Source organism: Silene latifolia, chromosome 7, assembly GCF_048544455.1.
Source record: "Silene latifolia isolate original U9 population chromosome 7, ASM4854445v1, whole genome shotgun sequence".
Taxonomy (NCBI): domain Eukaryota; kingdom Viridiplantae; phylum Streptophyta; class Magnoliopsida; order Caryophyllales; family Caryophyllaceae; genus Silene; species Silene latifolia.
The window spans coordinates 124,937,551-124,963,429 of NC_133532.1; the positions used below are offsets into that span (position 1 = coordinate 124,937,551).

The window sequence follows — 25,879 nt, forward strand, 5'->3', positions numbered from 1 at the left end:
TGTATGACTCGAGAATTGTTGAAAGTATCATCTTGGTAAAATGCGTTTCGTGTTCTGATCGCATCTTGTTGTTTAGACATTTTCTTAGCTTTTTGGGTGGGTTTTTGCTGGGTTTTTTTTTTTGTTTGGGAATGAATGTGACTAGCTTCTAGTGTCTTTTCCCACAGACGGCGCCAATTGTTCCGGGTGTAATTCCAGAGCAAGTATTGTTACCACCCGAGGCTTGTAGAATGATGTCTTGGGTTGAACCCTCCTCGCTCCTATCGCCTCTCTCGGCCTTTCCTGCAACAATGAACGAACTGAGGGCTTGGCTTTGTGCCAAGCGTACCCACTCCGACGCCCAAGTCAGTGAGCTTAGAGGTATAAGTTGTATACTAATTGGCTAGGAATATATTGTAGAGAGATAAGGGAGATATTACCAGATGAATAGTGTATTTTAGGTTAAGTTGTGGGATCCTTTCCTCAATGAAGGTTGAGGAGTATTTATAGGCTTTCACCTTTTGGCACGTAGTGGCCAAGTGGCCAAGTGGCTTATTAGGTGGAAAGACCGTTCTACCCTCGGCCGATGAACCTACGGCAGGCCGGCAGAGGGTCTTGGATGTGAGTACGCGGACATGTGCCCCTACCGGGCGGGTTGCCATGCCGAGACCCTGATAGCGGGCCGATGGGCTGCATCGGCTAGGCGATCTAAGTCGTTGAATTGCTGTGGATATCTTTGACCTTGCTCAGTGTGTTGACTTGGTCAGCGGTGCAGAATATGCCCCATCAATTAGTAATAATATAATATATTAATAATAACTAAAAAATAAATAATATAATAGTAGTAATAATAATAATAATAATAATAATAATAATATAATAATAATAATAATAATAGTAATCAATACTACTATTATTCTCATTAATCATAATAATATAATAATAATAAATAAATATATTAAATATAAATATAAACCATATGAATTAATTAATAATAAATATAACAGTAAAATAATAAATGGGATATTCTACCATGTACTCTCGAGTTTTTTGGTTTTCTACAGTGTACCCCTACAATTTTGAAATTCTATGGTGTACCCCTAAATTTCTTACTTATTTCTCTATCATGACCTTATTTAACTCTCCGATAACTTTATCACTGTCAAACAACCGTATTTTGACCTTTATTCTAACTCGTGAATGTTGTATCACCATCCTATGTGAAAAGTATCACAAAACACTTTTAATAAGCACAAACTACTATTAAGAACCTTAGTTATGATTCATGAAATGATAATGGAGATTTGAAGAATTTTCAGTTAGATTCGTATACTGTTTGGTGGGTTAATGGGTAACCGACGAATTAATAAGTAGATGATTAGGTTATTGAGTAATTGGAATGTTAAATAAACGATTTAATAAGTCAATTAAGAAACTTGCATATTAAAGACAGAAATTAAGGTCATGGTATAGACTATTGTGTAGAGTTCAGGGGTACACCATAGAAATTCAAAGGTGTAGGGGTACACCGTAGAAAATCGAAAAATTCGAGGGTACACCATAGAATATCTCAATAATAAATATATAATAATAATAATAATAATAATAACAATAGTAATAAATTAATGTAATAATAATGATATCAATAAGAATATAATAAGAATAATAATATTAATGTTGAAATAAACTAATCTGAACTAAACTGAATGGAGCTGAACTGGACTTATTAGAACTGAAATTAAGTCCAAAAGAACATGGCCTAAGGTCATGTTCTTTCTGGCTTAATTTCAGTTCTGTTCAGTTCAGCTTATCTCTTCACAAATTAACTCTTACTTCAACTTCATTCAGTTTAGTTCTGTTAAATCATGCAAATGGGCCTGGGCCTTACCCGAAATGGAGGAGAGACGAATCACTTAACAACACAAGAGAGGTTCCATCCTAAAACCAATTGGCAATAGGAGGAGTAGCCCCCTTGGTTATAAAGTGGTACAATCTCTCTTTCTCCTGGGACACTCACATGTGGGATAATATGAGATTCTTCACACTCCCCCCACACATGTGAGGCCCACTTTAAATCAGACCGGAGCCATCCTAAAACCAATTGGCAATAGGAGGAGTAGCCCTCTTGGTTATAAAGTGGTACAATCTCTATTTCTCCTTCAATGTGGGCCACTCACATGTGGGATAATATGAGATTCTTCACAAGTTCAACTCCATTTAGTTCATGCCAGTTTAGTTTTCAACCATTATCTCATTAATTACTTCATTATTAAGTCAAATGTATCAAATTAAACACTAAATCGCCTTCATTTTGATTAATATTAAGCATAATAATTGTTGGACCATCACTTTAATCGGGTCAATATCGAGTCGGGTTCATATCGGCTCGGGGCGGTTCAAATCACTGATCATCGAGACGTGTCAGATTATGGGTCATCGTCGGATCAATTTCGGTTTGAAAAATTTTCTGATTCTATCGGGTTAGTTTAAAGTTAGTCCTATATGGTGATATTGACGGGTTGCGAACATAGTCATGACTCATGAGTATAAATAAGTATCACCTCTCAGGCTCTCATAACTTTGATAATTCATTTAAAAATAAGTCTTTAGTGCTTCGTCAACCAATCTAGATGAGGAAATGATAGGTCTTCATTTAAAAATAAGTCTTTAGTGCTTCGTCAACCAATTTAGATACACAAAATCTCATTGAAGACGACACGTATCTGTCACTTTAGAGTGACGGATACCATTTTCTCTCACAAATGACTCAAATAGAGGAGAGAGGAAAGCACATGGGGGTGCCCCCACCTTGTCCCCTCCTATCCATTTTGTGAGTGACATTACCCGTCACTTGCTCCGACCCGTCTTCGGCAAGACTAATTGAGATACACAAGGAAATGATAGGTCTTCCTTAAGATAGATATATACGTCTGAAACATAAAACGAGTCAAATAACGGAAAAAAGGAATATATACATCGGATTACCTTAGACTTTATTTGTTTTTGAGCATTTATGTATTTTTTCTAAGCTTATTACCACAACCTTTATTTGTTTTTAGCATGTGTGTATTTTTTCTGAACTTATTAAAGTTTATAAGTTAGATTTTAATTTTTTTCCGTTAAAACTCAAATTTAACTAAGCTTACTAGTTTTAAACCCGTGCAAAAAATGCACGGGTCGTAATAACATATGTTATTATTAATACATGATCATATAAATGAGTGTTATTAAATGTGCAATGCCGTAACATTATAAATAAGTCCATAATTCAAGATTTGACGTAATATAATTTCATAATTTCATTAGCGGTCTTCATTCTGATGACATAATACGGTTTTTCATCATTAACGTAACTAACCAACATATAACGTACGTATAATTAAAGAAAAAACAGTTTTCATCTACGACAATGGTTTTCATCATTAATGTAATTAAAATAATCGATTCAATCTATCACTCGCTGCTTCGAACCACTATCACGAGGATATCACCCTGGTTGGGGCTCGGGGACATTGCACGTAAGTTGTATATGTGAGTAGTATTTTTTTTCAAAATGTGCTTTTCCAAAGTATGAGAGTCTAATATCTCCCTGACTCACTACCACCGTCACCTCCATCATCTTTCCAACCCCCCTCAAATATTAAATAAAAATGAAAATCCGTCCACTCTCAATTTCATCTTATACCCTCATTCTCACTTGGAGGCCTCTTTCTATTCCCTTCAAGTTCCGATTGAAAAATCTCTCACATCAAATCTGCTCTCAAAATTTATTTCACACCTCATATAACGACATTTGCAGTCAATTATCGAAATTATATGTATGATACAAAAAGATCGATCTTTATGTATTTCCGATTATTGATTTCTTTAAAATTGTTTTCTTTTTCTTCCATGCAGTATTGTTATTTTTTTTTTTTACAGTAATTCACTGTTTTTCCTTTTTTTTGTTTTTTTTCACTATTCTTCAATTATTATGAATAATTATGATGTCTTTCAGACCTTTTCAAAAAAGTTATTTAAATATTGTTGTCTTTAATTATTTCCGTTTTTTAAGTATTTTTCCATATGTTCATCTCATTCAAATTTAAAGGATTTGACTTTTAACATTAAAGCTAATTAAAGTGAATAATCGGAAGAACTTCTTGTAAGTATGATACGAAACTTATATTTCCTCCTTTATATTTTTCTTTGCATTTATTTTAAAGTTTATATTTTTTTCGATTTGGAACAGGAACCTTTTCAAATCTACTTGTATTATACTGGTTATGTCATATTTAGTTCTTTTTATATTTGCTTTCATTTATTTTAAAGTTTATATATTTTCGATTTAAAAAAAAAAAAACTCTCTTACGGAGTAATCTATTTTCTACGATTTTTTTTTATCTACCTCTACTATATTGTTTACGTACGAAGATTTAAAAAAATGTCATCAATATATTTTGTTGTTAAAATGTTAAGAAATAATATACTCTGTATTTGTAATGTTGGAATATAATAGTTATACTGATTTTTTCTTTTATTTACACAATGAATTTAACTACTCATTCCGGATGATTAATCAATATGCATTGTTCACATTTTATTTGTTCAGGTTAGAAGTAGGAGGACGATTATTTGAAAATTTTATTAATTTTTCGTAATTGTAATTTATTAATGTGTAATTGTATAATGTATGATTTTGTGTAAATGTAATCTTAAGTAAATAAAATTAAGATGGTAAAGAAGAGTGTAATTAATTATGTAGAGATCATGGCGGTCCCCACGTCAGAAAAAAAAAAAAAAAGAAAATTTGTAACAGCCAATAGGAATCCTTTAAAGAACCCATCTTTTATACTATGTAGATATGTAATGTTTTTGAGTTTTATTGTAACTTTTTGAGCTTAATGTTTAAGTGAATGAACTCAGAAACATTATAATAAAACTCATAATTTTTAAAACAAAAATAAAAAACTTTATTATAATGATTAGAAACTATACAACTGGCGGTAGTACATCAAATATATAATCTACTTACCGTCAAATAACACCCTACTTGTATAAATGGAACAAACCTTTTGTTAATCTCAATACATTTAGGTTTGACTTATATATAATATACTCCCTCCTATTCCCGATAACTGTCTCGTTGAAATGGCACAAGAATTAAGAAAGTGAGTTAAATAATGTAAAGTATTATCGTGAGGGGAGGTAATTGGAGAGAGAAAATGTATTGTGAGGTATTGTTGGAATCCGTTTTTAAAATAATGCTCAAAAATAAAGTATTTGTCGTTTTGGGTCAATTTTGAAAATAATTGTCAAAATGGTGTCCACGTAGGATCGGGTTTTCAAATCCTAAAAACTAGACCAAACACGCCATTGCTAACGGCGTGTTTATAATAACTAAGAAAGTGTCAAACTGATGTAGCTACTAGATTGAAACACGCTAAGCGAAATGACGTGTCTTGTGAGGGAAACACGCCAAACGAAATGACGTATCTATACAGCAAGCTTTTTCAAGGGACTTGGAAAAAACCCAAAAAATATCACACACATAAACCCGTCATCTTCATAAAAAAACTCATAGGCCATCAACCAAACGATACTTAATTTAGTGCATTGGGTCACATACACAATGTTGACCATCGCCATCGCCATCGCCATCGCCCATCCGGTTACATTGGGTCGTGGGGTGAGTTAGAGGAGTCAGCCTTACAGGCCAAGAAGAAATGCTCCTGAGTCCTGAACGATAACACCACCGGAGAAAGGGTAATTTGTCTGTGCCTCTGTCCTTAGCCAGCTACACAGGTCCAATGTTGAGGAACTTGTAGATTGGTGTTTCTTGTCATCTTCAGAAGGCGTCAATGGTGAAGTCGACATTGCAGCATGATCTGATGATGCTGCAAGCTGATCTAAAGCTGGAACTGTACCACCTGGACAATTAAAAGAAAACTCATTCAAAAGCCTGTTTATTACATCATTGGTCACATTTCCAGTGGATTCGAAAACTGGGCATTCTTTCGTTTTGCTGACGATAGATTGATAGAATAAAGCAAAATGACACACTAAGTGATTGCGCATACGACATAATAAAGCAAAATCATTTAACGAAATTCACCTCAAAATTTTCATTATCGGTCATATTGAACCAACATTCTTACTGTTATACTTTGTTACTCCGTATTGATCTAGTGTTAAAAACTACTCCCTCCTATTCCGAATAACTGTCCCATTTGGACAATGGCACGAAAATTAAGGAATGGAGTTAAAATAATGAAAAGTATTGTATAGGGGTAAGAATATAGGAGTTAAATAATGAAAAGTATTGAATATGATGGTTTAGGGGTGATTGGGGTGGTAAATAAAGAAAAGAGTCAAGGGTAGGAAGGTCAAAAAACATGTCTAAATATGGCAAATGGGACAGTTATGTGAATAGACAGAAATGGCAAATGGGACAGTTATTTGGAATAGGAGGGAGTAGAATTTAAAAAAAAAAAAAAAGCGCTTAGCTCTGGAGCTTGCATTAAATGGCATACTAGTGATACTACTATACTAGAACTATAATCCTACAGGACTTGAGATACCGGTTCTATAGAGTCAAAGATGTTGGCAACAGGCCCATATGGCCGACTGCTTTTCCGTTTTAAGTGCAAGGGTGTGACTTGTGAGACGGGAAAAAAAAACACTGATCTGTCAGCCGAGTAAAAGCTGAAGGGAAAAAAAATTATTGCAGGAGCCAGAATACAATCAACATAACAAAGAAAAAAATTAGACTCAGAATCCAACTTGGTCAAGAGTCAAGACCAGCTAACCCTAATGACTCAGGAACAACACAATCGCGTAACATCAATCAAATTACTAGTTCACATTGTCCGAAGTTTGATATGTTGAGAAAAACAGAAGAGTTTTAAAGCATCATATTATCATAATCTTTGAGCAGAAACAATCCAGCAGGTCTTACATAGGTTCGTACAACTATGCAGCAAAGTATGTTAATTTTGACATCGTCTTGACGTCATTAAAATATCCCCGAAGGATGAAGAAACATAGAATAATACAAATGAACTAGATTTGCAGTGTTATTCTGACCTGCAATGTCTTGCAAATTCAGGTAATATGCGGACTCCGCATTGATTAAAACACCATTCTTTATGCAAGAAAACCTTTCAGGCGACGTATCTGATGTAACCATCAAAGAAATACAAATACAGTTATCACTTGTTCAACCATTAAATGTCAAATCAGAATAATAAATTTATGTCAGTACTTTGAACTTTCAAGCTTGACGGCTCTACAGGCATCAAGTCGGCCAATTTTACTATTTATATACTATCTCCCATGTATCACAGGCATGACCCAAGTCTGATCATAATTAGCAGTCAAACTTGACTTGACCATGAAAATCAAATAGACTTGTAAAAACCTGACCTGGCCCGAAAACTGACCGTAACCCTACCCGTAAATAACCCGATTTTCAACCCGAACCCGTTTTGACCCGTCACATGCGACGTCATCACTACCATCTTATTGGAACGGTGGTGGTGATGGCGAGAATCGTGACAATTAATTTGACAAAGACGAGTAAGAGTTTAAAAATGCTAGAAAAAGTTGTTGATCGACCCATTTTTTTACCCGACCCTACCCGAAACCCATATAGACTCAATCCGTATTTTACCCGACCCCAAGTACTCCCGACCTGTATTTTACCCGAACCCGAAACTACCCGACTCGTAACCCGCCCGTTCGACATGTCTAAAATCAAATGATATAATATACATTGGAAGGAGGAGTTGAAACTAAGACTTGAACAACCGGCATGCAAGAAACAATAAAAATTACTCATGTCAACTCAAATCCGGACTCAACTAGATGGTATACATCAAAAGAAAAACAAAATCAGTTCATTTTTTGTCAACACCAGAAACTGAAACCAATGTCATCTCTGAAAGTACTTCTGTTTCTGTCTTTCTTAAACGTAATATGCAACGCTTCAGACAGCATAAACACCACAACCTTCCTAAAAAATGAAGAATCAATAGTCTCCAGCAATGGAACGTTCAGACTGGCATTTTTCAGTCCACCAAACACTACAAATCGCTATGTCGGTATCTACTATAATAAGCTTCCTACGATGAAAGCAGTGTGGGTTGCAAATAGGAACAACCCGTTAAACGACTCATCGGGCTCATTTCAAATTTCCAAGGATGGCAATCTTCAGGTATTAAACGGTCAAAAACATATACTGTGGTCATCAAATGTCACAAACTTCCAGGTAGCTACTAATGCTACTAATGTGTCGAAAGCTCAGCTTCTAGATTCAGGAAACTTAGTGTTGTTCAGTTCCGATAATAACATTATATGGCAGAGTTTTGATCATCCAACAAACATTCTTTTGCCCCATATGAGCCTTGTTTATAACAAAGCTACTGCTAAACACTCAACAATCCAAGCATGGAAAAACCCTTCAGATCCTTCTGAAGGACGATTTGTCTCTGGCCTTGGTCCTATTGTTCCTCCTGAGATATTTATATGGGACATGGGTCGCCTGTATTATCGAAGCGGACCGTGGAATGGTTTCCTTTACCTTGGGATCGACGTTAAAGCTCCCAACAACCAAACTCATGGGATTACTATTCAGATTGATGGCCACGGAAACACCTCACTACAGTATTCTGCTCCTTCATTCCCTTTGACAAACTATGAGTTATCCTACCAAGGAATTGTAGTACAACAGGACTGGGACGATACAAAGGGAGATTGGAAGGAGATATTGCAGGCCCCATCAAACGAATGTGACGTCTATGGAAGGTGCGGAGAATATGGAAGCTGCAACTCTCTGAGTTCACCAATTTGTAAGTGTCTGGAGGGTTTTGAGCCAAAGATTAGGCAAGAATGGAGCACAGGAAACTGGAGCAGTGGGTGTACTCGGAAGACAAAATTGCTTTGTGGAATTCAAGGTGCCAAAGAGGATGTGTTTTTTAGTCTACCGAATGTGAAACCCCCAGCAAATACTAATGTGTCGCAAGGAGTGGATCAGAACGCTTGTAGGAGCCAATGCTTGTCAAACTGCTCATGCTTAGCTTATGCATTCGATCTTGGCTTAGGATGCATGACTTGGAGTGGAAACTTGATAGATGCACAACAGTTTACATCTAACGGCGTAGATTTATACTTACGGCTGGCACATTCAGAGCTAGGTAATTGTTTTCTTCTTAGGGGCTTGGATGAGTATAATTGTAGAAAAATGTTTTCTTCATAGGTGTTGTTTGGGATGAGGATAATTGTAGGTAAATGTTTTCTTCTCGGAACTTGATTAGGATGAGAGTAATAGTTTCTCTACAGGAAATGACGAAGGGAGGCTAAGGCTCTGTTTAGTAAAAAACCTGAAAAGTTAACTAATAAGGTAGCTGAATATTAGGAACTGATAAGGTAGCTGATTATATAAAAAAATGTTTGGCAAACTAACTGAAAAGGTAACTGATTTGGTGAAATGGCGTAAAAGGATATGATAATTACTTAATAGTATAGATTTAAGGGGTAAAAAAGGAAAATCAAATCAAATCAGGTAACTGAAATCTCAAATGCTTCTCTAGGTATCATTTCATTTCAGGTTGCTTATTTGGTAAAATAAGCTACTTGCCCAAAGGCTTACAAAAAAAATAAGGTACTTGAAATGCCTTGCCAAACAGAGCCTAACAATTTCTCCACACATGATTAGAGGCGGTAGTAGTTCCCACTTCCCCAACCCACCCGTAGGTTACCCCCATATTGGAGTAATTGCCCCCCCATCACCGTCTTTATCCACCATCCACTACCGACAGTTTTCTTCATCTCTCCTTTTATTCCGAGCTCTCAATCCCGTAGTTTCAAAAATGAAGCACACCTTTGGATCCATAAAATATCTCTGTTGTTTTCAGGTAATAACAACAGAAGGCTGAAAATAATTGTCCCAGTCACAGCAATTTCAGGGGCTGCCACACTAGTTGCTATTGTCTACTTCCTGTGTCGAAGAAAGGCTAAACAAGGTGACAATTCAATATCAAAACCCGTGGATATAGCCAACCTTATGACGGGGAAACTTTCAAACCTTGATTTTTTTTCTATAGCTAACAGTCACTTGTCATTGTTGAAAAAATCAGCAGAGGGGATCAATAAGTGGCTGGAAATCGTAGAGAAAAATCAAAGCCTTGATAGATTTGAAGAGCTACCATTGTTCACGTTAGAAAAACTTGCAGTTGCAACAAGCAATTTCCAAGACAGTAATAAGCTTGGACAAGGAGGATTCGGTGCAGTGTACAAGGTAGGGAATTATGCTAGCCTGAAAGAGCTTAAAATTTATCAGTGCATTGCCTAAGAACCTAACCATATATTTAACTGCAGGGAACATTGGATGATGGACAGGTAGTAGCAATAAAAAGATTATCAGGAACCTCTACACAAGGGGTACAAGAGTTCATGAACGAGGTGTTGTTGATTTCTAAACTTCAGCATCGGAATCTAGTCAAACTTTTGGGCTGCTGCGTAGAACGCCTTGAAAGAATGCTAATTTATGACTACATGCCCAACAAAAGCTTGGATGCATTTCTTTTTGGTTCGTATATCTTCTGAAATATTTCATGATCTTAATAACCAGTAAACTACTGAAAGGTTAACTGTCGTATTATAAACTACTGAATGGTTAACTATTGTACTTTTTTACCAGATCATCAGAAAAAAGGCATCCTTGATTGGAAGAAACGTTACACTATTATAGAAGGGATATGCCGAGGCCTTCTCTATCTTCATCGAGATTCGCGTCTCAAAATCATTCACAGAGATCTCAAGTCTGCCAACATTTTGCTTGATGAGAACCTCAACCCAAAAATTTCAGATTTTGGCATGGCACGGATTTTTGGTGGTAGCCAAAGTGAAGCAGACACCACAAGGGTTGTAGGAACATAGTGAGTTTCTAATTTTCATTCTTGTTTTCAGTCATCCTGTTCTAAGAGACAAAGAGAAGTACTTACTATTATATATTGGCTTAATGTTCTGCAATTACTTAATGCAGCGGCTACATGCCTCCTGAGTATGCAATGGAAGGGCGTTTCTCTGACAAGTCAGATGTATTTAGCTTCGGAGTCTTGTTGTTGGAGATAATAACTGGTAAAAGGACTCGATGGTTTGACGAGTCCTCATTCAGCCTTCTAGTATATGTAAGTCCTACCAAAAAAATATGGCTTTAACTTTGATTGATCCTTGGCTTTTCTTCTTATATATCTCATTTACGTAGGTATGGAAACAATGGAATGAGGACGACCACATTTCTTTGATTGATCCGGTAATAGCTTATCAAGGTTTTGAAGCAGAGATCTCAAAATGCATTCATGTGGGGCTTCTTTGTGTTCAGGAATATGCTCAAGATAGACCAGACATGTCTGATGTCATCGCAAAACTTAGTGCTTCAAGTACCGCAGAATTTGAAAAACCTAAGCAACCGGGTTTCACTCGACTTATGCATGCTAAAAATTCTAGTACCCAAAGCCACCAGACAAGTTCCACAAATGAACTTTCCATCACAAATATCAGCGCTCGATAGGTTCAAGGATTCTAAGAACATCAGAATTAGTTTTGAAACTGAACACTTATGAGCCTCCTTTATGTAACATCCAAAAGAAGTTCTCGAAGACAGCATGAATAATAGGCATTGATGCCTTTGCCTATAGTTATATTATAAAAACATCTATAAATGTTTTACAGTAAAAGCACTTCATACAAGTACTAGAAACTATTGTAAATTTGTAAATTGGCTTTTCCTGTATTATACTAAAACAATTTGTTTTTAGAACCATACATTTCTCATACTATATTCTAGAAATGTATATCAGAATGCAACAACAAAATCTTAACTTATTAACCAAGTGGATGACCTTAAACCAGTGGTGTAGCGGTTCTATAGTGTGGCGTCAGTTTTAATGTAATTGTTATTTAGCTGTATTTATTATGGAGTTTCTAAGGCGTTAAATTTACAAATCAGAAAATTTAACAACGTAATACGTCAGATGTCTGAACGAAGAAGCCACTAGACACTTAGTGTTGTACTTTGAAACTAAAAGGGATGGACAGGTCCCTGGTTCCCCTAAATATTGCTTTGTCTAGCAATACTACTACCTATGGAGTAATATTCAAGCCCGACCCTCCTTAACCTGTCGATGACCTTAAGGGTTGGACAATGACCTCGACAGTCGACCCCCTAGATATTACTCTCTCCCATTCAACTACTTCTTTACATTTTCATTATTTTGTGAGGAATACTTAATTCAAACGCAAAAAAACTAGTTGAATGGGAGAGAGAATGTTTTTTTAGTAAGACATAACATCCAAGCCCGTCCTCCTTAACATAATTTTTTTAACCGGGATTCGACTTCGTCCAATCCCCACCCCCCAATCAAAATCCGATATTGTAACCGTGTCTTATACCTTAAGGTGATGGTTGAAACCCAATCAATGATCTTCTACCTTAACATTGTCCCTAACATTACGGAAACAAACTATCCAACAACCAAATCCATACCCTAAATTTTTACAAAAATTGCCATCCATATCCAACCAATTAAATTTAGGATAAACGGATATTCACGGGTAAAGATCGACTGCCACCCCTAACTATTACCGCAGCTTATGTGCATGATAAAAATTGCTATTGAAAAACTGACAGAAATTCAAAAATCACAAAAAAAATCAAGACCTAATCGCATAAAATTGCATTCAATAATTAAAAACGACATTCTCTAGGAATATGAGAAATCACGGAATCAAATTTGCGCAAATTAAAAGGAATTAGGGAAGAACCTGGTAATAAGAGTCCGATTTCAATTGCAGAACCAATAATTAGGGTTTAGGGATGAAATTAACGGCATTATGGAAGACATTTTGACGGCTGTTGAGCATTGCGCGCCAAATATTCGAGGGAAGTTGATTATTTACCTGTACTGATTACCGAAGACAGCTTAATGGGGCGACTTGATTTTTATTTTTCGCAAATTTGTGTAAAGTGGGTTTTTGGTAGTCGTTTTTTTTAGTTTTTGCAACTGTATGTTTGATTTGTGGATCGGTTTTACGTTTTAATACGGCAAAATCGTATTATACACTCATAGAGGATCAATTGAGTTTTAATAAATGTGAGTACTTTTTAAAAAAATTAAAATCTTTACTACTCATATAAACAAATTTTGGCGAGGCCATGATAAAATTTGGCATATTAACAATGTAGTTAAAGGTACCAATCGTTGGTTGGCGCAGTGGTAGCATGGGGCTGCGCTTGGTAGGGAGGTCTGCGGATCGATCCCCCACAACTTATATATGGCATACTACTATACTAGAACTATAATCCTACAGGACTTGAGATACCGGTTCTATAGAGTCAAAGACGTTGGCAACAGGCCCATATGGCCGACTGCTCTTCCGTTTCAGTGCAAGGGTGTGAGAAAGGGGAAAAAAGCACTGACCTGCAAGCCCAGCACAAGCTGAAGAGAAACAATTACAGAAGGAGCCTGAATACAATCAACATAACAAAGAACATAATTAGACTCAGAATCCAACTTGGTCAAGAGTCAAGACCAGTTAATACTAGTGAGTAATGACTCAGAAACACAATCACGTAACATCAATCAAATTACAATTTTACATTGTTTGAAGAAAAGGCAGTAAATAACAAAAAGAAAAACATGGAGAGTTTAAAGCATCATAGTATCATAATCTTTGAGCAGAAACAATCCAGGAGGACTTACAACTATACAGCAAAGTATGTTAAAAATGACCTGCAATGTCTTGCAATATCAGGTAATACGATACTCCGGACTTCCCATTGATTGCAACGCCATTCTTTAAGCAAGAATACCTTTCAAGCAGCGTATCTGATATAACCATAAAAAAAATACACATCACATACTCACTTGTTCAACCATTGAATGTCACATCAGAATAATAATAATAATCAATTTGTGTCCTGAGTATTACTTTGAACTTTCTAGCTTGACAGCTCGAGAGTCAACTGGGCCAGTTTTACACTCACCAATAGTTATACTATCTCCATTTGACTTTGTCAGACATGTGTCACAGGCATGACATTATAATAACAATACTGTCTATATCAGACCAACTACTTTATATTGAGAAAACAGCAGTCAAAATTGACATTGTTTGACCATGAAAATCAAATGATATAATATACATTGCATGGAGGAGTTGAAACTAAGACTTGAAGGACGGGCATACAAATAACATCCAAAATTACTCATGAGAACTTTACCGCCCTAGTGGTCCTACCCGGCTCGAATACCCGACAGGTTATAGTTTCTCCATACATGATTAGAGGCGGTAGTAAATATTTACCTACAATTACCCTCAGGCATTGCTTGGATGAGGGTAATTGTAGGTAAATATTTTCTGCTCGGAACTTGCTTAGGATGAGAGCAATAGTTTCTCCATACATGATTAGAGGCGGTAGTAATTACCCAAAGCCCATAGGTTAATACATTATCCCCATATTGGAGTAATTGCCCCCATCACCGTCTTTCTCCACCATCCACTACAACCGTTTTCTTCATCTTTCCTTTTGTTCTGAGTTCTCAATCCCTTGGTATAAAAAATGAAGCACACCTTTAGATCCATAAAATATCTCCGTTGTTTTCAGGTATTAACAAAAGGCTGAAAATAATTGTCACAGTCACAGCAGTTTCAGGGGCCACACTAGTGGCCATTGTCTACTTCCTGTGTCGAAGAAAGGCTAAACAAGGTGACAACTCAAATCAAAACCCTTGGATATAGCTAACATTGACGGGGAATTCTCAAACCTTAAGATTTGTTTCCTAAAGCTAACAGTAACTTGTCATTGATGAAAAAATCAGCAGAGAAAAATCAAAGCCTTGAAAGATTTGAAGAGCTACCATTGTTCAAGTTTGAAAAACTTGCAGCTGCAACAAGCAATTTCCAAGACAGTAATAAGCTTGGACAAGGAGGATTCGGTCCAGTGTACAAGGTAGGGAATTATGCTAGCCTGAAAGAACTTAAAATTTATCAGCGCATTGCCTGAGAACCTAGCCATATATTTAACTGCAGGGAACATTGGATGATGGACAGGAAGTAGCAATAAAAAGATTATCAGGAACCTCTACACAAGGAGTAGAAGAGTTCATGAACGAGGTGTTGGTGATTTCTAAACTTCAGCATCGGAATCTTGTCAAACTTTTGGGCTGCTGCGTAGAACGCCATGAAAGAATGCTAATTTATGACTACATGCCCAACAAAAGTTTGGATGCATTTCTTTTTGGTTCGTATACCTTCTGAAATATTTCAAGATCTTAATAACCGGCAAACTACTGAAAGGTTAACTATCGTATTATAAACTACTGAAAGGTTAACTATTGTACTTCTTGACCAGATCCTCAGAAAAAGGGAATCCTTGATTGGAAGAAACGTTACAGTATTATAGAAGGGATATGCCGAGGCCTTCTCTATCTTCATCGAGATTCACGTCTCAAAATCATTCACAGAGATCTCAAGGCTGCCAACATTTTGCTTGATGAGAACCTCACCCCAAAAATTTCAGATTTTGGAATGGCACGGATTTTTAGAGGTAGCCAAAGCGAAGCAGACACCACAAGGGTTGTAGGAACATAGTGAGTTTCTAATTTTAATTCTTGTTTGGTTTTCAGTCAGCCTGTTCTAAGAGACAAAGAGAAGTACTTACTATTATATATTGGCTTAGTGTTCTGCAATTACTTAATGCAGCGGCTACATGCCTCCTGAGTATGCAATTGAAGGGCGTTTCTCTGAAAAGTCAGATGTATTTAGCTTTGGAGTCTTGTTGTTGGAGATAATAACTGGTAAAAGGACTCGATGGTTTGACGAGTCGTCATTGAGCCTTCTAGGATATGTAAGTCCTAGCAAAAAAATATGGCCTTAACTGGTTCATCCTTTGCTTTTCTTCTTATATATCTCATTTACGTAGGTATGGAAACAATGGAATGAGGACAACGACATTTCTTTGATTGATCCGGTAATAGCTTATCAAGGTTTTGAAGCAGAGATCTCAAAATGCATACATGTGGGGCTTCTTTGTGTTCAGGAATATGCTCAAGATAGACCAGACATCTCGGATGTCATCGCAAAGCTCAGTGCGTCAAATTCAAGCTTTGAAAAGCCTAAGCCACCAGGTTTCACTCGATTTATGCGCGATACATCAAATACCCATATGCAAAGCCACCAGACATGTTCCATTAATGGGCTTTCCATCACTAATATTAGTGGTCGATAGGTTCAAGGTTTTAAGAACAACAGGTTTTGAAACTGAAAATTTATGAGCGCGCTTAGTGTAGTCTCCGCTAGAAGTTCTAGAAGAAAGCATCCTTGTCGCAAGTTATTAAAAAATCTCATAAGCTATTTGAAATATTAGAAAGTTTTACTTAAGATTGTTGTAAGCTAACAGGCTTTCCATCACTAATATTCTGTTTCATTACTGTACCATTTTTTTTTCTCAAACTATACTTCAAATGTATATAGGAGTGCAACAACAAAACCTCAACTCCTTAACAGGCGCACCTCCTAAATATTACAGTTTCCAGCAGAAGTAGAATATAAAATTCACGTCCAGCCACGTTCATACACTCAATCTTTGTCAAGGATTCTATTTCGGGCCTCTTAATACTTTACTATTTGAGCACTAGCTTCTATTTTAACTACTATGTATATTTTTCATTTGGTCAACTTCTAGTACTTCCTCTGTCTCACTCATTTCGTTTCATTTATTCAAAGATTCTCTAACAAACCACTAGACTGAGAATCACTGTGCCGCACTTCATGGTAAGCCCGCCATCTAACATTCAAAAAAGTAATGGCACTGCTTACTGTACTTCATCACAGTTCCAGAATCAACATAATAGTTTCCAGAAATAGAATGTTGAAGCTAACAGTTTTCAGTCCATCAAACACTACGAGCCACTATGTCACTAATCTCGGTATCTGGCCACAGTGAGCTTTACCGTCATTCAAATAGTCTAGGTTACAAACACAAGCAGCCCATTAAACTGACTCCTCGGAGAAAATATAACTCGACTCCTCCACGACTGTTAGCTAGCCATACATTTCTAACTCGTTAAGCATATTAGTAAAAATTTAAAATAAAATAAAATTTGGATGGATAGTTGATTATCTATACTTCATATGACAAGTTATCATAATAAATTGTAAATGTAAACTTTCAGTCTCCATTTCTTAGGTCAATTCCTAATATTCTAATAATCACATTAATTAAAGCAACTGTACATAACATTAGCAAAACAACATATGACAGAGGGAGGTCCTCCTATAATCACATCAATTAAAGCTGAAAGGATGAAGATACATACATATAATGGCATTACTGAAATAGGTTTACAGTGTTATTTCTGACCTGTAATGTCTTGCAAACTCGTATATTACGATACTCCGCATTAATGGCAACACCATTCTTTATGCAAGAACTTTCCAGCAACGTATCTGACATAACCATCAAAGTCAAACACACCATATTGACATTTGTTTAAACTTATAAATGTGACATCATAACAATGAATTTGCCTCATATAGTCATATTGCTTTCAACATTGAAGCTTGAGGTTGACAGCTCTAGACTTAGCTGGGTCAGTTTATCATTCACCCATATTCAACCTGACTGAATAATGAACTACTCAAAAGAAACTAGCAGTGTCACAGACTCACAGGCATGTCATTCAAATAACCATACTACCCACATCTGATATAGTCTCCTTTTAACTTTATGATCGACGGTGACAACTTTGACCGTAAATTTTTTTCCAACTATATGAAATATGCCGGGTTTAATTGTCACATTTAATTTAATATATCAGACGTTTGATCATGAAAAACAAGTTGTCACAGTTTGATCAAGAAAAACAAGTGAGATAATATAAATGGGATAGAGGAGTTGAAACTTAAAACCAAGACTTAAAAGGAAAAAAATACATGTAACATCGAGAACTACTTGATTTGAAGCTTTTTTCTGCATGCAACATTTTGCTGCATACACGGTCCAGGGAAATATCAATCTAATTCAATCATTTTAATTATTATGGCACTTTGAACTTTCAAGTTCGTCAATTCACAAACTTTATGGGGCAGTTTATTCATTGACCAATAGAGGTTGTACTTGATCGCAGTCTGTAATTTGAAAAACCAGCTCATCTTTTCTAAACACCAGAAACTGAAACTCTGAAACCAATGTCATCTTTGAGAAAAATTCTCTTTCTGTCGTACTTAAACATAATCTGCAATGCTTCAGACAGCATCACAACCACATACTTCCTCAAAGATGCAGAAGCAATAGTCTCCAGCAATGGAACATTCAAACTGGCATTTTTCAGTCCACCAAACACTACAAATCGCTATGTCGGTATCTACTATAATAAGCTTCCTATGATGAAAGTAGTGTGGGTTGCAAATAGGAACAGCCCATTAAACGACCCATCAGGTTCATTTCAAATTTCCAAGGATGGCAATCTTCAGGTACTAAGTGGTCAAAAGCATATCCTCTGGTCATCAAATGTCACACTCTCACAGTTGGCCACTAACATGTCAAAAGCTCAGCTTCTAGATTCAGGAAACTTAGTGTTGTTCAGTTATGATAATAACATTATATGGCAAAGCTTTGATCATCCAACAAACACTCTTTTGCCCCATATGAGCCTCGCTTATAACAAAGCTACTGGTAAAGACTCTATCATCCAAGCATGGAAAAACCCTTCAGATCCTTCTCAAGGTCGATTTTTCACTGCCCTTGGCCCTAGTGTTCTTCCGGAATTCTTTATTTCGGACAAGGATCGCCGGTATTATCGAAGTGGGCCATGGAATGGTAACACGTTTCTCGGAATCGAAATTGCAGTTCCTGATTTCCAAAGTCATGGGATTATTATTCAGACTGATGGCAAAGGTAACACCTCCTTAGAGTTTTATAATCCCCCATTCCATTTAACAAACTATGAGTTATCCTACCAAGGAACTGCAAGACATCAGTACTGGGATGATGCTAAGGGAGAATGGAATGCCATATGGGAAGCCCCGGATAATGAATGTGGGTTTTATGGAAAGTGCGGAGAATATGGAAGCTGCAACACTCTGAGTTCTCCGATTTGTAAGTGTCTGAAGGGCTTTGAGCCAAATGTTAGACAGGAGTGGGAATCCGGAAATTGGAGTAATGGGTGTACCCGGGCGAAGCAATTGCTTTGTGGGATACAAGGTACCAAAGAGGACGGGTTTTTAAGTCTCCCCATGATGAAACCCCCAGCAGATACTAATTGGTTGCAAGGATTAGATCAAGACGCCTGCAGGAGGCAGTGGTTGTCAAACTGCTCATGCTTAGCTTATGCATTTGATATTGGTGTGGGATGCATGACTTGGACTGAAAAATTGATAGATACACAGCAGTTTTCATCTAGTGGCATCACTTTATACCTCCGGCTCTCACATTCAGAGCTAGGTAAATATTTTCTTCTTAGGGACTCGGCACTATGGTAACGTAGGTAAACATTTTCTTCTCATGCCTTGCTTGTGATGAGGGAAGGAGGGCAATTCTAGACAAATATTTTCTTTTCAGGCCTTACTTAGGTTGAGAGTAATTGCTATATGAGTAGTAAGAGCTCTAAACAAAAGGAAAATGGAGGAAAGTGAGGGTGGCAAAGGATGGAAATAAAGGAGGGTAATAGTTACCCATCTTTCCTTAGGTTAAAACATTCCTCCATGTTTGGAGTAATTGTCGTCCCAAATCACCCCCTTTTTCCAGCATCCATTACCATATTTTTCTTCATCTTTCCTTTTGTTCCGAGCTATATTACCTCGGTAATAATTACCTCTCTCAAACAAGACACAGCACAACTTCGGTTTCACTAATATCTCTTTTGTTTTCAGGTGATAACAAAAGGCTGAAAATAATTGTTACAGTAACAACAGTTTCAGGGGCAGCCACACTAGTCGCCATTCTGTATTTCTTGTGTAGAAGAAAGGCTAGACAAGGTGACAACTCAATTTCAAACCTTTGGATATAGGCATATAGCTAACAGTATAAAGGGAAATCTACAAAACCTTAAAGAGAATATTTTTTTTTTAAGCTAACAGTAACCTGTGATTGTTGAAATAATCAGCAAAGAGGAACAATACGTCGTTGGACATTTTAGAGGAGAATCCAAGCCTTGATAAATTTGAAGAGCTACCATTGTTCAAGTTTGAAAAACTTTCTGCTGCTACAAACAACTTCCAAGAAAGTAATAAGCTTGGACAAGGAGGATTCGGTCCGGTGTATAAGGTAGGATTTAGAAGTTGTCCAAAAGAGTTTGGAGATTGGAATATATTGGTCCATTATCTGATACTCCCTTTGTTCCAATATTTTGTTTCTCTTTTTTATTCTTCGTTAAGGATATTTTAATCAAAGGTAAGCAAATGACTGGGACGGATGAAGTTTAACCTTATCGTCTTTTAACTGCAGGGTACACTGGAAGATGGACAGGAAGTAGCCATAAAAAGATTATCAGGAACCTCTAGACAAGGGGTAGAAGAGTTCATGAATGAGGTGTTGGTTATTTCCAAGCTGCAGCACCGAAATCTCATCAAACTGTTGGGCTGCTGTGTGGAACGCCTTGAAAGAATGCTCATTTATGACTACATGCCCAACAAAAGTTTGGATGCATTTCTTTTTGGTTCGTACATCTTACGAAATATTCCATGATTTAAAAAAAAAATCAGAATCCTTCTTGTCCCTCATTATTTTTCAACTATGGTATTATAAACTATTGAGGAGCTCACTATTGTAATTCTTGACCAGATCCTCAGAAAAAGGGAATCCTTGATTGGAAGAAGCGTTACAGTATTATAGAAGGGATATGCCGAGGCCTTCTCTATCTACATCGAGATTCCCGTCTCAAGATCATTCACAGAGATCTCAAAGCTGCCAACATTTTGCTTGATGAAAACCTCAACCCAAAGATTTCAGATTTTGGCATGGCACGGATTTTCGGAGGTAGCCAAATTGAGGCTAATACCACAAGGGTTGTAGGAACATAGTAAGTTCTAATACACATTCTTTTTTGGATTTCAATCATCCTGTTTTAAGAGACCAAGGGAACTACAGGTACTTATTATTAACTACTCCCTCCATTCAACTCCACTTTGCAACTTTCTATTTTGCGCACTATTCACAAGCGGACATTCAACTTCAATTTTCTCTCGATACATAAGTGAAAATATATTCATGTGGGATCTTATTTGATTCGTCTTTAAGAGTACATTAAAAATATCTAACTTTTATAATTTTTGGAAATACGCGGCTAATGATAAAGATATTTATCGTATAAAAACTGCGTTGGCAAACGTGATAAAAGAAAGTTGTAAAGTGGAGTTGAATGGAGGGAGTATATATTGACTTAATATTCTTACCTATTGCAGTGGCTACATGCCTCCTGAGTATGCAATCGATGGGCGTTTCTCTGAAAAATCAGATGTATTTAGCTTCGGAGTCTTGTTGTTGGAGATAATAACTGGTAAAAAGACTCGATGGATTGATGAGTCGTCATTGAGCCTTTTAGGATATGTAAGTCCTGCCTAGATAAATGAATAAAACTTGTTTATCCTTTGATCTTTCCTCTTATATATCTCACTGATGTAGGTATGGAAACAGTGGAATGAGGACAATGACATTTCCTTGATTGATCCGGTAATAGCTTATCAAGGTTTTGAAGCAAAAATCTCAAAATGCATACATGTGGGGCTTCTTTGTGTTCAGGAATATGCTCAAGATAGACCGGACATATCAGATGTCATCACAAAGCTTAGTGCGTCAAATACAGCAGGCTTTCAAAAGCCTAAGCCACCAGGTTTCACTCGATTTATGCATGATACATCAAGTACTAGTACACAAAGCCACAAGACAAGTTCCAAAAATGGCCTTTCCATCACAAATATCAGTGGTCGATAGGTTCAGGGATTCTAAGAACATCAGAATTTGTTTCAAAACTGAACAGTTTTGAGCATCCATTATGTAAACATCCACAAGAAGTTCTCGAAGAGAGCATAAATATAGGCATTGATTTCTTTGCCTATAATTATATTACAAAAGATTTGAAAATTGTACATCAAGCACTTCATAGAATGTAAGTTGCCATTTTCTGTATTTATCACTCTATATCAGTAATAATATTGCGTTTTTCGTATCATACTATTCTCATACTGTATTTCTAGTAATGTAGATAGGCATGCAACAACAAAAGTGGATGTCCTAGAAACAGTGGCGTAGTCAAAAGTTAGAAAGTGAGGTGACTGAGGTAATTTTTAATGTAATTGTTAGTCCGTATCTGTTTGTTTCTACTATGAGGTTTCAAAGGCATGAAATTCACGAATCAGACGAATTTAACAGCATAAAACGTGAATTGTCTGAAGACAACACTGGACGCATAGTGGCGTAACTAAAAGGATTGGATAGGTTCACGGCCTCCTTAAAACAGTAGATTCTCCAACAATAACAATTAACGGAAAGGATCACAAATTCTTGTTTAAAATGGGGTATATCCGTTCTACCACTAAAACGGATCAAATAGCTAGCAACTAATAAGCCAAGTTGCCTTGGAATTAGCAAAACTTTGTCCCTACTCCCTACATTTATCCCTACATTTATCCTATGCTAGTATTTGGATCCGTTTCAGAAATAAAACGGATATGCCTATCCTAATTAAGACCAACTGAAATAGGATTAGGCCATCATCCATATTTCACCTTAAGGGCTATGTTACTCCGAATCTTCTAATTTCCTCGCGTACCCGTGTCCGACACTCGACACTCGGACATGGGTATGACACTTACACACCTAATTTTAGACCAAAATATGCATATTTAAAAAAAAAAGGGCCGAGTCCGACACTTGGACACGCACCCGTGTCAGATACTTCTAAACGAGTCTAAGTAACATAGCTTAAGGGTGTGTTTGGATAGCAAAAGTGGAGGGAAAAGGAGGGGAGGGGGAAGGAGGGAAGGGAAAGGGAGAGAAGGGGAGGGGAGGGGGAATGGAGTGTGGTTGTTTGGATACAATTTCCTTCCAAATCTTGTCTATTGTGGAGAGATTTTGATTAGGCTTGGAGGAAGGAAATTGGATCCCTCCAAATCTCTCCCCCTCCATTTCCTTCCACCCTCATTTGCTATCCAAATGAGAGATTTTAAATTCCTTACTCTCCCTCCCTTTCTTTTCCCTCCAAATCCCTCTATCCAAAAGGGTGTGTTTGGATTGAGGAATTTGGAGGGAAAGGAAGGAGAGGGAATTGGAAGGATGAGAAATCCATTGTTTGGATAGCAAAATAAAGGTAGAAGGATTTGGAGGGAAAGGAAAATGGATCCCTCCATCTCCCTCCTACAAAGCAATTATTTCCCCATCAATATAGGCAAGATTTGGAGGGGAAATCACCTCCTCCATTCTCCCTCCCCTCCCCTTCCATCCCTTTCTTTCCTTCCTTCCCCCTTCCCTCCCTTTCCCTCTTTTTTTTGCTGTCCAAGTAAAATCGCCATTCCTTCGACGATTATCCAAGGGTAAGAGTGAGACCGGCATCCCTAGCGTATTACCGCAACTTATATGCATGATGAAACCTAAAATATTCTTCTTTCACATTCAATCAGATGAGCAATGTCTAAATAACATTAGAATTACAACAGAAAAATTGACAGGAATTCAAAAAAATCAAATCACGACCTAATTGCAGAAACTTGCATTCAGTAATTAACAACAGCATTCTACAACAATGTGAGAAATCGCGAAAATCAGCGCAAATTAAGAGAAATTAAGGAAGAACCTGGTAATTGGAATCCGATTGCAATTGCATAATCAACGATTAGGGTTGAAATTAAGATGGACGCCGCGCCATTTTGACAGTCGTCGAGTATTGCGCGCCAAATATTCGATGGAATGTTTTAGACTTGTAGTTTGTAGAGTTGTAGGCCATGTCTTGTATGAAACCGTTTTGGTGTAGAGAGGGTAGAGGTGCTAATTGGGTCAATTGGGTTGGGTTGGTTTGGTCGGCGGATTATATCAAATTCGGGTTATTTCAGGTTGGTCGTTATCGGATCGAGTCATTTTGAGTTACATGATGTGTCGGATCGGACATTATCAACTCGAGTTGTTTTATGGCATTAAGATCCTGTTCTTTTGAATTGAAATTGTCTGAATTGAACAGAATTGGACTTAATGGAGCTGAATTGAACTTATCTAAACTAAAGTGAACTGAAATAATAATAAAAAGATAATAATAAATATTATAAATAATAATAGTAGTATATTAATATAATAATAATAATCTAATAAGATATATAGAAAATAAAATCGAAATATAATAATAAATATAATAATAATAATAATATATTAGTAATAATAACTAAAAAATAAATAATATAATAGTAATAATATAATAATAATAATAATAAATAATAATAATAATAATTATCAATACTACTATTATTCTCATTAATCATAATAATATAATAATATAATAATAATAAAAAAAAATATATTAAATATAAATAAAAAAATATAAACAATATGAATAAATTAATAATAAATATAATAGTAAAATAATAAATATATAATAATAACAATAACAATAGTAAATAAATTAATGTAATAATAATGGTATCAATAAGAATATAATAAGAATAATAATATTAATGTTGAAATAAACTAATCTGAACTGAACTTAATGAAGCTGAACTTGACTTATTAGAACTGAAATTAAGTCCAAAAGCCATGTTCTTTTGGACTTAATTTCAGTTCTATTCAGTTCAGCTTATCTCTTCACAAATTAACTCTTACTTCAACTTCATTCAGTTTAGTTCAACTCCATTTAGTTCAGGCCAGTTTAGTTTTCAACCATTATCTCATTAATTACTTAATTATTAAGTCAAATGTATCAAATTAAACACTAAATCGCCTTCATTTTGATTAATATTAAGCATAATAATTGTTGGACCATCACTTTAATCGGGTCAATATCGAGTCGGGTTCATATCGGCTCGGGGTGGTTTAAATCACTGATCATCGAGACGTGTCAGGTTATGGGTCATCGTCGGATCAATTTCGGTTTGAAAAATTTTCGGATTCTATCGGGTTAGTTTAAAGTTAGTCCTATATGGTGATATTGACGGGTTGCGAACATAGTCATGACTCATGAGTATAAATAAGTATCACCTCTCAGGCTCTCATAACTTTGATAATTCATTTAAAAATAAGTCTTTAGTGCTTCGTCAACCAATCTAGATGAGGAAATGATAGGTCTTCATTTAAAAATAAGTCTTTAGTGCTTCGTCAACCAATCTAGATACACAAAATCAATGACACGTATCCGTCACTTCGGCAAGACTAATTGAGATAGATAAGGAAATGATAGGTCTTCCTTAAGATAGATATATACGTCTGAAACATAAAACGGGTCAAATAACGGAAAAAAGGAATATATACATCGAATTACCTTAGACTTTATTTGTTTTTGAGCATTTATGTATTTTTTTCTAAGCTTATTACCACAACCTTTATTTGTTTTTAGCATGTGTGTATTTTTTCTGAACTTATTAAAGTTTATAAGTTAGATTTTAATTTTTTTCCGTTAAAACTCAAATTTAACTAAGCTTATATGTAATGTTTTTGAGTTTTAATGTAATTTTTTGAGCTTAATGTTTAAGTAAATGAACTCAGAAACATTATAATAAAACTCATAATTTTTAAAACAAAAATAAAAAACTTTATTATAATGCTCAGAAACTATACAACTGACGGAAGTACATCAAATATATAATCTACTTACCGTCAAATAACACCCTACTTGTATAAATGGAACAAACCTTTTGTTAATCTCAATACATTTAGGTTTGA

At 36.1% G+C, this 25,879-nt stretch overlaps 2 protein-coding genes across 2 annotated transcripts; both read left to right on the plus strand.

The window, feature by feature from the left end:
- Positions 1-7,140: 7,140 nt before the first annotated feature.
- Positions 7,141-17,040, plus strand: LOC141590708 (G-type lectin S-receptor-like serine/threonine-protein kinase SD1-13). Its single transcript, XM_074411272.1, has 13 exons — positions 7,141-9,152; positions 9,873-9,980; positions 10,095-10,255; positions 10,336-10,546; positions 10,658-10,895; positions 11,003-11,147; positions 11,225-11,432; positions 13,630-13,773; positions 14,627-14,728; positions 14,841-14,971; positions 15,052-15,262; positions 15,374-15,611; positions 15,724-17,040. Exons 1-13 carry the CDS (start codon positions 7,772-7,774, stop codon positions 15,896-15,898), a joined length of 3,453 nt encoding a protein of 1,150 aa, XP_074267373.1. The 5' UTR covers positions 7,141-7,771; the 3' UTR covers positions 15,899-17,040.
- Positions 17,041-18,179: 1,139 nt separating this feature from the next.
- On the plus strand, positions 18,180-21,997 carry LOC141590709 (G-type lectin S-receptor-like serine/threonine-protein kinase SD1-13). The gene is made up of 7 exons (XM_074411274.1): positions 18,180-19,499; positions 19,907-19,998; positions 20,127-20,287; positions 20,468-20,678; positions 20,804-21,041; positions 21,424-21,568; positions 21,644-21,997. Exons 1-7 carry the CDS (start codon positions 18,211-18,213, stop codon positions 21,950-21,952), a joined length of 2,445 nt encoding a protein of 814 aa, XP_074267375.1. The 5' UTR covers positions 18,180-18,210; the 3' UTR covers positions 21,953-21,997.
- Positions 21,998-25,879: the final 3,882 nt, after the last annotated feature.

Bases quoted from the DNA above. Each gene is read 5' to 3' on its own strand.
- LOC141590708 (XM_074411272.1), top strand. From the start codon at position 7,772: ATGCAAGAAACAATAAAAATTACTCATGTCAACTCAAATCCGGACTCA. The intron at 10,256-10,335 runs GTAGGGAATTAT...ATTTAACTGCAG, and splicing joins GATTCGGTGCAGTGTACAAG to GGAACATTGGATGATGGACA. The intron at 11,433-13,629 runs GTTTCACTCGAC...CATTGTTTGAAG, and splicing joins TGAAAAACCTAAGCAACCGG to AAAAGGCAGTAAATAACAAA.
- LOC141590709 (XM_074411274.1), top strand. From the start codon at position 18,211: ATGTCATCTTTGAGAAAAATTCTCTTTCTGTCGTACTTAAACATAATC. The intron at 21,042-21,423 runs GTAAGTTCTAAT...TACCTATTGCAG, and splicing joins ACAAGGGTTGTAGGAACATA to TGGCTACATGCCTCCTGAGT. The intron at 21,569-21,643 runs GTAAGTCCTGCC...TCACTGATGTAG, and splicing joins CATTGAGCCTTTTAGGATAT to GTATGGAAACAGTGGAATGA.